Source organism: Hippocampus comes, unplaced genomic scaffold (assembly GCF_001891065.2).
Source record: "Hippocampus comes isolate QL1 unplaced genomic scaffold, H_comes_QL1_v1.1 scaffold98, whole genome shotgun sequence".
Lineage (NCBI taxonomy): Eukaryota > Metazoa > Chordata > Actinopteri > Syngnathiformes > Syngnathidae > Hippocampus > Hippocampus comes.
The window spans coordinates 605,069-616,754 of NW_017804832.1; the positions used below are offsets into that span (position 1 = coordinate 605,069).

Genomic DNA, 11,686 nt, shown 5'->3' on the forward strand with positions numbered 1-11,686 from the left:
CGAAGATACGGTTAGAAAATATACCTTTAGCCTCACTAGCATTGTCATCAGCGAGTTATTGTCCCATGGTTGAATTTGGAACCCGAGACTTGACGGCCGGGACCTGGCTTGGCCCTGCTAGCTAGTCGCCGCTAGCTTCGAAGGACTTCTTTGTGCCTCGCTACAAGGCTCACGTTTTTTTGTTTTCCAACTTGTCATTGTTTCTACACACGTTAAGCATAATTTGATGTTGACAAAAAAAGCGCTATACAAATTTGATTTATTATTCTCACAATCGTACAGAAAGTAGATTTTGCGGCAAACTTACAAACATGAATGCCGTTGTCATGTTTAGCTCTGGCTACCTTTTTTTTACCTTCATTTTTTCAACAGTCATACAATCGGGCAAGGTGCTAACACTATCGCTATCAAGTTTCACGTTGATGTTTATGCAGCGTAAGAAAAAGCACAATTGCGCGTTCACGCCAAGACGAAATCAGTGCCATAGTTTCTCCTCAAAAATGTTGCCCTTGGCTTCTGAGTTTAAATCGTTTGTTCCGTGACTGAGTTTTGCACGCAATTTAGTCGTGTATAATAAACATCGATAAGGAAGTTCTTGTCTCAATGTATTCACAAATATACTTCAGTGTGAAATGCGGGCCTGTTTAGTTGAACACCGGGCTGTTCGTCTGTTGTCTGAATGACAACAGTTAAGGAACAAGCTAATTGTACCTCCTGGAAGTGCATTTATTGTTCCGCCTGCTGCTATATGTCGCTGGCATGGATAGATGAACAAAGCTACATTATTTGTGGTAACAAACCAATCGTTTTTGAACAAATTAAGTGTAATTGGAACATTTCCTGAGACACACCTGATGCTGTTTTCCAGCAGAGGTTTGTAATGACTACTCTAATGAACCTTGATACAGCTGAATGTTTCAGTCAACACACTGATCATTCTGCTAACTCTCCAAGTAGAGTGGCATCTTTGACTGCGGCGTTTGATCGGGCTAAACGCTTATTACGATGGCTTTTAAATGCAATCCCATTCGGATCTGAGGTTTGCTGCTCAAATTACATGCTATCAAAGGGGGGGAGGCACTTGTCTCAGCTTGGGTGCGTGTCGCCACTGACAGGCGCTGTTGAGTGATGTTTTTCTCTGTGCAAGTCTGCAGACGGTCTTTTTTTTTAATACGTTGCTCTCTATAAACTTTTACCTTGTGTGGATTTATTGCACAGAGTGAAGGGCTTCTAAAAGGCGATGTGGTGTGCTGTTAAAAATCATATTAGAGCGAGCCATTTGTTGCACGTCTGTGCATGCGTTGTTCATCCCCGAGGCTTCCAATGGGTTAATCTCGCAAACTATGCAGCGAAAAAGAGAGCGGGGAGAAGGAGGGGTAAAAAAAAAAAAAGCTTTTCAAGTTGATGTAGCAACAGAGGGATTGCAGCGATAATGTTATTGGGGCGGTGGATCAGTTACTTGTGACGCGCCAAAGCCTCGAGGGAGTTGGCGCAAGATTGCTCGCCTTTGATAAGGTCCTGGCCACGCACACTCAACCGCAGTGTTAAAAAGAAAAAGAAACGTCGTCTAAACCCGCCCCCCCGCGATCCCGTTGTGTGCGCCCACGCCGAGCCGAGGTGAGGACTCCACGCGATTCATTTGCGCTACTTTGCAGATTTTTTTTTGTTGTTGCTTTGGAGGGGGGACGTTAGACGACGCGGCCGGCATCGCGTTGGGTTGTTATGTAGCTTCCAGGACCCGCCGGTCGGCACTTACTTTGAAGTGAGGGAGGAGGGAGGGAGTCGCCTTGAAGAGAAGAGGAGAGCCACAGTTGAGCCTGGCAGCCTGAAAGGAGCAGGAGGAGGAGACTGCGAGGAGGAGGCGGAGAGAGGGAGAGAGGGAGGAAAGCGCTGTTTTTCAGCCCCCTTTTCGCTCTTGCACTCGCCAGTTGCTTTTCCCTCTCGGCCGAAGCGTGCACGGACGGAGCCGAACGTGGCGACCGAGCCAGCCGGAGGAGAGGGGTCTCCCCACCGTGGATTATAAAGCCTTACGTGGATACAATTGTGACTTTTTACTCCTAAGAGAAACACCCGGAGTTCGTTTGTGGAAGGAGCGAACTCCTCGGGCTCGATGGTAAGTTTATGCTCGCCTCCTTTTTTCTTCTTCAATGGAGTTCACTTTGATGTGCCGTTGACTCGCCTTTGAAGTTGCCTTCCAAGCCAGTTGGGAGGGGGGAGCGCTTATTTTAGAACATTTTCAACTCCAAAGGAAACGCTCAACCAATTATTTCGATTTAAAGTCGCTTTCTTATTGAGAGCAGTTCATATTTTTGAAGTTAATACATTTTCCAGGACCTACTACTCACATTGGACATCTTTTTTTACACAGGTTTGGACCTTAAAAAAGTCACGCACAAAAAAAACACATTAGAGAACGTAAATTGTGGTTCTGAGAGTTTGATGCCGTAGTAGTAGTAGTAAAGAAACTGTTAAATTAATCCACCGGTGTGCAGAAAACTTGGTCAACTATTTCTTGGTCACGTTTTTCCTGAATTTTTACACACTTAGTCCCACATTTGAGTCTCGCAGGTACTCGCTTGTGACTCGGGACGAAGACGTGATGAAGCACATGTCGCGGCGGATTGGAAACCTCGTCTGGATTTGGGTTATCTTTATTCAGATTCATCCAGGGCGTTGAATGGATCATAAATGAACTGTTCGGTTTATGTGAGATGTTTGACTAGTTTGATCGCTTCATGGTCAAACACTGGATAGTGAGTGCAGCTTTATCTAATCTTGTATGATGACGCCTTCTCACAGTTCTTGCACCAAGTGGTACATGAACATACATGTGAAACTGAAATGAAATTAGAGATGTCAAACGTGCGCCTATGAATTTGCCTCCTACAATGTGGACTGCTTTCTTGTAAAAAGTTATCAAAGGGGTGCGTGGGGGGGTTGGCTGTCCCTTTGAGGTTGAGGCGGATCAGGTTTTGATTCGATCAATATCTTGTGTTCTAGAGTGAAGACAGGCTGCCGGTGAGAAGCTCCCTGTTGACATAAGAGAGCGAGGAGATTACAGGCGAAGCTCAGAAGGCGGAACAACACGCACTCACTGGCAAGGCGTCTTCTCCCGCCGCCTTCAAGAGCCATGAGCTGGCTGCTTGTGGACCACATCGCCAGCAGTTTCCGCGAAGATGCTCCTCGACCCCCGGTGCCCGGGGAGGAGGGCGAGGCGCCCTGCCACCCCGGCAAACGCACCATAATGAAACCGGAGACCATCAAATCCGTCGCTTTCAGCCCGCCGAGCTCCTCGGCCAGGCGGAACGAGGATGGTCTCGGGGAGCCCGAGGGGAGCGCCTCCCCGGATTCGCCGCTGTCCCGCTGGACCAAATCTCTGCATTCGCTCCTCGGGGACCAGGACGGCGCTCTCCTGTTTCGAACATTCCTGGAGGCGGAGAAATGCGCCGACACGTTGGACTTTTGGTTCGCCTGCAACGGCTTCAGGCAAATGGACCTGAGGGATACCAAAACGCAGCGAGTGGCCAAAGCCATTTACAAGCGCTACATCGAAAACAACGGCGTCGTGGCCAAGCAGCTCAAGCCGGCCACCAAAACCTTCATCCGGGATAACATCAAAAAGCAGCACATCGACTCTGCCATGTTCGACCAGGCGCAGATGGAGATCCAGACCAACATGGAGGAGAACTCCTACCAGATGTTCCTGTCTTCTGACGTTTTCTTCAAGTTTGTGAGGAGCGGCGGCGAGAACACCAATCACGTCAACCCCAACGGCCTGAGCGAGCTGCAAGTCATGTGCGGATATCTGCCCACGCTCAACGAAGAAGAAGAGTGGAGTTTTGATTTCAAAAGCAAAACGGCTGCCGGAGGGCTGCTGGTGAAGACGCAGAGGACCACCACGTCCGTGAGGGGCCTGGAGGTTATGGAGAGGGGCTACAGGTAAGCCTTTTCACCCAGATTCAGATTTGGTTCAGAATAGCAACATTATTTAGCGGCCGCCATTTTTGGGGAGTTTTTTTGAAAACCAATTCAGCTTCCGTCTTGTTCACTAGTTGAGTCGAGTGTTTAGGACAAGACGTGACACAAATTTTGGCCTGCCTGAAAAATTGGTAGATATTTTGAACTGAAACCGGTCAACCAATTGTAGAAGCAGGTTCCCCGAGTAGATGATGGGAAAAAAATGTAGCTAAACTGTTTTGCTCTCTATATTTTTTTTTTTTTTACCAAATTTTCCAAAGACCATGTCCCACAAAAACATATTTTCAAAAAGCCATTTTTCCCCACAGCACCCTTCTCACATTTTTTTAAATTGTAGCTGCTTTGTACGGAGTTTGAAGTGGCCAGACTTTGCATTTTGACAGTTTTTCATTTCCATTGCTAGTTAGGAGCTGCAAACCGAGTGACACCTTGGAAAAGGCCGAGGTCCTTTTCCATTGCTGTTTTTTGCCCTGTCACCATCCTGAGCAGCAGCAGTCGCATGTTACTGGCACTGGCCCGGATTTCCGGTGCTTTGAAATTGTTCCGCGGAACTTGGTCAATGGTGGTTGGTGGGTGGGGGGGCTGGTGGCGTCGCTGGCTATCATCTTCCACTGGAAAAGTTCACAATCCAGGCAGGGCTGACTTGGCTTCCTGATGACCGCAATACTTTGTTCGCTCTGCCGCCACTTTGACCTTGACGTATTTTGGCAGCAGAGTTGATGATGATGACGATGATGTCATGCATCTTTCTCGTGGCCTTTGTCACGCGCGTGAAACTGACGGCGCATTGAAACACGCGTTTACAACCTCATAAACAAGATAATCTGTCGGTGAGTTGCTTTTGGTCAAATGGCCTCCAAAGTTTACAACTTGACAAGTCATCCAGCGGGTTCATCCTCGAATTCACAAGCTTTTTCGAATTGTCTCAATGCCTTTTCAGCCTTTTCAGCCCCTTCCCCTGTCATCATCCAGATTCAAAACATGTGAAAGCCATTTCTCCCTTCTCCTTGTCTCTTTGCGTCTTCTAATCTGACTCTTTGACAACATGAAAAACCAAAACAAACCTAAATGGCAGCAGCCACAGTTGAGGATAAGGCCCGCCCTCCTCTACCGGCCGCCCGTCCGCGCTTCTTCTTCCCTCTTATTTGCGTCAAGTCTCCTCTGATTCCCTCTGCCTTTCTCCACTTTTATCCTTTTTCATTCTTTGGAGAAGTCAGGAGTGCGTTTGGAGCGAAAGTGAGGTGAAAGGAGCTGAAAAGGAGGATGGCTGGGGGGGGGGGGCTTAGTGCACCTCTTGAAATAAAGCAAGGGAGGAGAAAGGATAAATGAGAGGGGAAGAATGTGAGGCCAGCTGTGTTAAATACCTGACTCTTTGCGAGCCCCTCTGAAGGTCAAGCCTGGAGCTGGGGGCCCAATACAGCGTTAGTCATTCTAGCCCACCCCTCTATTTCATTCCTACTCTCAGCACACACTCCCGTGTCGGCTATTTTTTTTTTTCCCCCTCCTGGCCACTCCTCCTGGTCTCCTCCCCCTGTACCGTGGCAAGGATGCATGCACAGCGGGACGTCAACGCTGAGGAAAGACTGAGTGCGAATGAAGGAAGTGAAAAGAGAGAAGCTGCTGGCTGCCGAAGATGGAAGAAATGGGGCATAAACGAAGGGGTGGGGGGGGGAGTTTTCCCAGCGCAGTTGAATTTGAATTTCAGGTTGCTAAGGAGCCATTTAGAGGCTTGGCTTCCATCACCTTTGACGCAAAACATGAGTTAGATGCAACTTCGGGGTGCCCGCCTGTGAGATTCCATCATGTCGCTTTATCAGCTTTGCCTTGTGTAAGCACTCACCGGATGTTGCCCGGCTGTGACTTTCAGGCCGTACAGGGGAGGAGACGTCTGCCACATGGGCTCGTTTGCGCCGGTCAGCAGCACCAATGACAGCGAAGTGTCCAGCGACGCCTTGACCGATGACAACATGTCTGTGACGGACGGCAGCGTGTAAGTTGAAAAAACTTTGTGGTTCACATCCCGGTTGGCATATTGCAGCGAAAATGCACAAAGTTCCAACGATTCACGTTAAATGTGTTGTTAGTGTCGCTATCAAGCCTATGACCAAATTTGGTCAATTTCCTAAGTTTCACAATTTGATACTATTGGTCAATCCTGCAAATTTGACAAATTATTAACTAAAATAAAGTGTAGCTGTCTGAGTAAACAAAAAAAATTGACTTTTTTTTTCCCCCGGAAAAAAATCGATTTGGATTTGAGGATGCTGTGCAATAATATCTATGCCTTTTCCAATGCCGAGACTAGTGCTTATACTTGCCATAACTTTTTTGAGACCTCTAAACCAGGAGAGTCAAACTCATTTTTGTCGCAGGCCACATTGTAGTTATGGTTTCCCATGGAGGGCCGTTATGAATTTTGGGAAACCATGTAAATGGTTTATCCCCTCCACATATGACGTACACAGCACAACAAATTGATGATTAACTACATTTAAAATCAGAAGTTCAGAATAATGACTGTTACTGTGGATTACATATGACAATTTGACATTTTTTTAGCAAGCATCATGGAACTTGACATGCTTCATTTGCTTTCACGGGCCACATAAAATGATGTGGCCGGCCAGATCTGGCCCCCGGGCCTTGATTTTGACACCTGTGCTAAACATTCTCTCACTTCTGTCACTTGTGTTTGTTTGAGGTCCCACATCTGTGGATCGTAGCAGCATCGTCTTGTTAGTCACTCTTCAAACGCTCACTGGGCCAACAATAGGCCTATTCAAAATAATCAAATAGAAGACAATTGAACATTGTCACCGTCACGGGAACAACGAAAATCAGTCATTTAAAAATTATATAATACAATTGTTGCTTTGGCATTGTCTTAAAAGCCATGATGACATTCAACTTTTGGAAACCCTTTTGTGCTGCTGTTGAAAGGACAAAAAGTAACAGCAGCGTATCGTAATTCATAGACCGTAATATTACAGTAGCCACGAATAAGTTCACTGTACCCCTTTTCAACACCTTGCAAAACGTGTTGAAAGATGTTTGAGTCTCGAAAAGAGTTATGTTGAGTGTGAGGCTTAAGTGGTCTTGCATGATGTCAAAAAAGCTACAAAATAAAAATGCCAATCGCAGCAAATGCGGCCATCTGGGTCATGCTCACGAAGCAGTTGTCAAGAATCATCGTAATTCCATAGACTGTTTTTTAAAACGCCTCATGCCGATGTTCACGTCCCTCCAAGGCATACTATGTCAAATGACGCCTCGCCTCGGTGAATTGGCGTCATTAGGTCACGTCATCGTCATCGCTCAAAGGCCACGAGCGCCGCGTGAACTTTTGGACAGAATGTGTAATCATTGTGAGTAGCCACGATGGAGTCGCGTCACGTTGGAAACACTCCCGTTGGGCCTCTGTTGCAAACCTGTTTTTACATAAAGAGTGTCCCATATGAGCAATGTTGCTGCAAATCTGCTTCAAAGAAACTATTTTTTGGTTTGTCTGTACTTTACGCTGTCCTGTGACCCCCACGCCACCCCCCCCCCCACACACATCATCTCATTTGTTCCCATTCCCTATCAGAATGTCGGTTTAATGGGCCTGTAAACATGTGAATCCTCTACATGCATAAAAGAAGGGAATAGAAAAGGAGTTGGGGTGGGAGGGGGGGCATGAGAGGACGCAGTTGGGTGGGAAGAGAAAGAGAGCGGCGGAGGGGGAATTTTTTTTGCTTATATCTTATTTATGGATTTGCTTGGACTCTGGGGAATGCAGCTGCGCACAGACTTCAAACATTACCTTATCTTACAAACCAGCCTTTTGATGTGCGGAGATCAGAGGCAGCGCTTGCCAAATGAAGATTGGGGTGGTGGTGAGGAGGGCGCGCCGGTGGGGGCCAACCACGCTTATGCGCATGACTGTGGCATTTCAAAGCAAAAGTAGAAAAGTGCTGCTCACTTAGGCTTCGGTCACCAGGAAACCCAGAAAAGACACAGTTTTCGCTCTTGTCAAGTGCGAGGCCGTTTGAAGCTCCGGCGTGGCCGTTTGATGCCGGGCGGCCCCGCAGATACGCTTTAACCGGGCGGTCAACGCTCACGTCTGGTGTGCAAACGCTCCTTTCGCAAGAAGAGAATGCCATCAATGTGATTGGATTGTGAGAGGAGAAATGGAATTGCTTTTCTATTAGGGATGGACTCAATCGAGGTTTCGGTGCCAGTTTTGTACCGATCAGAATAACGCTGCCCTGAGGAGTTGTGCCATCGCCCAATTGGGATAGATTAGAGCTCAACTACTCATGGTTGTCATGTTGACTAAGCCTGTAACGCAAAGCGCGCTACTTCTGAAGACGCGAAGCTGTGTGTCGCCTTTGAAATGGCAGAACCCCACTCCCAGAGTTTGTGCTTCACTCCAAGACACAGTTACGGATAAATTTGAATTAAAAATGAGATTGAAGGCTTCTGACTGGAGTGAGCAAAACTGTGGCAACCGCGGATGCTAGCTTAACTGCGCTAAGTAGAGAGGAAGAGAAAAAGAAACTTGGCTGGTGTAACAAAGCACCATGAAATTGCAGACCCTTTCATGTATTTGAAAAAAAAATGGAATTGTGTATCATATCATAGGTCAGAAATGGATAGTCATCCATCAGTTTGTTGTGTAAAGTTGTCATAATGCCATGAAACATGAATTTTTTTTAAACTCATTCACTCCCAAAGACGTTTTTAAACGTCTTTTCAGACTTGGTCTAGAATTAGCTGGTACCAAATGAGTTAACGGTCCTCTTGAGGGAAGCCGTAACTACCAAATGAGTTTTGACACCCTTGACCCAAAGGGCGGCGCTGTGCGCACTTGGGGCGTTGATAATGACGACAGGAATGGACGAACAGAAACTGGACGGAGGATTCCCGGTGTCTTTATGATGCCGCGCGCTCCTCCGCCATTTTCCTCTTGGCTGAGTACAATGGCGGCTTCAACTGTGCTGCGATGTCACCCTATCAGCCTACATACACACTAAAATGGAAACATAAGCCAAGTCAAGACACCCTGGCTAATTGAACTGAACTCTGTGTACCAAAACAGAAATTTGCTTGGCAATTCACGCCCGTGTATCACTTGTTTTAATCGCCTATTAAGCCTGAGAGATGAGTAACAGCATCTTCCTCGATGGCTGTTTTGATCTGTGAATTTGTCTGACAATGACTAATTATTCTGGCGCTCCGTTTGATGTTTTTTTTTTTTTTTCCCCAGAGATGGCATCCCTCCGTATAAACTGAGCTCCAAGAAGCTGCTTCAGAGGGAGATGCAGCGCAACATGCGCATGAACAGCCAAGTGTCTCTGCCTGCTTTCCCCGTAAGTTGATTCGCACGCACGCGCAGGCAAACTGCACACATGCCACATGCGAGACTTTTTCAACCCGGTGCCGCGGTGTCATTTCCATACCACCCTCTGTTCCGGGGTCTCGTGGTTCTATGAATAGTCGCACGCCGCAATCTCAACAGCACAGGCAAAGATCTGAGGAGGAACGTCAAAGACCTCGCCTCCCGCCCACACACACACACACACACACACACACACACACACACACGTACACACGGCCTCTCTCTACCTTTGGTGTCACCTCCACCCTCCCATTAGGGTTCCTTGAAGTCTGCGGGAGAGCAGGAGGCCTCTAAGCCGTTTATCGCCACCGTGCTCACAACGCGCCGGGGTTCTTCTTCCCCAACCAGTGATGCAAATATGGAGAACACAGTCGGAGAGAGTTGAGGGAAGATCTTGTGCCGCTTTATCCCGAGGGCTCTGAAACGAGCCCAACAAAAACACAGATACTCAGACGCGTTGCGGCGCTTTGATCCGAGGATGAATGGAGCACGCGCGCAGGAAAGTGACAACTTCCAACAGAGCTGGCCCCCTTTTTTCTCTCGATCGCCCCCCGCCCCCTTCCCTCCGAGGTGAGGGATCTAAGGGAAAAGTTTGAGCGTGTCATGTGAGCTTTGAGTAGGTCAAAGGGGAGTTGCTAGCTTAAGGCACCTAATGGAAGCTAACTTGAGGTTTTGGAAGAAGTGTGAAAGCAAGTTATCTTGTGAAAATAAACTCGCTGCAACCTCGAGTTTCATCACCGTTTTGACACGCACCAATTTTTGGGGGGAATAGATGTGCAGATTGGCTCTGGCAAGTCGTCTCCCGCTCTGGCGCGCGCGCTTTGCTTCATTTTCACTTTTTTTTCGCCTTGTTGTTGTTTCCCCGTCTGATTTTTGGCGATGGCTGCCATTCCCTGGGTGCCGCACGCAGCCTTGGGCTCCATCGGAACGCTTCTTTTGCTGACTTTTTTTTCCTCTCGCCTCCCCTTCATCTCTACTACAAAGGGACGGGAGAAAACAACAAAAAAAAAAATCAAGAAAGCCTCAGTGCAAAAAATGCAAATAATTTAATATGAGCACACGTGTGTGTCTGTGTGCGCATGTGCGTGTGTGTATATTCTGTCACTTTAGTAGCTCAAAGCTGCCCAGCGTGTGACAGGGGAGGAGGAAGGAAGGGGGGATGGGGGGGGATACATTATCTCAACCTTTCTGATCTTGCATCCTTTTTTGTGACACCTTTTATGTGCCTCCTTTGCTCTCTTCACGTTCCTTTTCTCTGCCCTCCTGCGCTCATCTTTGCATCTCGGGCCTGTTTTTAATCCCCTCATCCTTCCTCCCTGGAGTTCTCTTCTACCCCCTGTCGATATGTGCCTTTTTTATTCCGAAATGTAAAGCGACTGCTTCCCGTCTATCTCTTCCCAACACACGCACAGACACACCTCCATCACCTCGTCCTGCCCCTCGCTGCGTTTTTGATTTTTTGACGGGAGGACACTTTGAAGTGAGATGGCTTGAAAGAGCCCCGCTAAGGATGGTTGAGGGAACCAGCCTGTTGTGACCCTGCCCCCCTCCCACCCCACATACCACACTGTTTTTTTTTTTTTTTTTTTTTTTTTTTTTTTAGGACAGCTCCGTGCAGCCTTCAATGACGGAGCCGCAACTGACTAGTTTTGCTTTTCTCTGCAGCGCACCCGCTGTCCTCCCAAGGAAGGCATCCCAGTCGAGCCAGCAAAGTTTGCTGCTCAGCTCATCTCACGCCTGGAGAGCCTGAAGAGGGAACAGGACACCCTCAGCTCTCTGGAGGTGAGGCTGCAGCAGATTCAGGAGGTTTGTGTGCTTCTCACTGAAGTCAAGTACACATTTATGGTTTTGGGGCGGGGTTTTCAGTCTGTTATTGAGAATTTTTGTTTATCACTAGGAGGAAGAAAGAGAGGACACAGAGATAGTAGTAAGTGCCCAGCAAAATCCCCCGCACCCGCTGAGCCTCCTCCCCGGCTCGTCCGAGGAGGACCCGCAGGCCATCCTGGACGAGCACCTCTCGCGTGTCCTGAAGACCCCCGGCTGCCAGTCGCCCGCCGTCATCTGGCACTCGCCGCGCTCCAGCTCGCCCGACCACCGGCCCTTCCCACGAGCGGGCTTCGGACTCAAGGCTTCCCTTTCCGGTCCCGACCAGGGGACCTTCACGCTCACCCTGGGCCCCGGCGGGACCCTCGTGAGCAGGCAGAGCACAAAGCACATCCACCACCACTACATCCACCATCACACCGCCAAGACCAAGGAGCAGTTTGAGAGGGACGCGGCCCTCCGTGTGCGCACTCTGTGCTCCACTAGTGGCGATTGTCAGCGCTA

General features: G+C 48.3%; 1 protein-coding gene across 1 annotated transcript in view; it reads left to right on the top strand.

The window, feature by feature from the left end:
- The first annotated feature begins 1,677 nt into the window (after positions 1-1,677).
- Positions 1,678-11,686, top strand: part of LOC109515107 (axin-2-like) — a 21,721-nt gene continuing 11,712 nt past the window's right edge. Inside the window, exons 1-6 of the mRNA XM_019868709.1 lie at positions 1,678-2,113; positions 3,001-3,939; positions 5,846-5,968; positions 9,227-9,329; positions 11,024-11,164; positions 11,256-11,493. Coding sequence (XP_019724268.1) covers positions 3,131-3,939; positions 5,846-5,968; positions 9,227-9,329; positions 11,024-11,164; positions 11,256-11,493 — 1,414 coding nt within the window. The 5' untranslated portion in view covers positions 1,678-2,113; positions 3,001-3,130. The remainder of the gene's footprint in view (positions 2,114-3,000; positions 3,940-5,845; positions 5,969-9,226; positions 9,330-11,023; positions 11,165-11,255; positions 11,494-11,686) is intronic.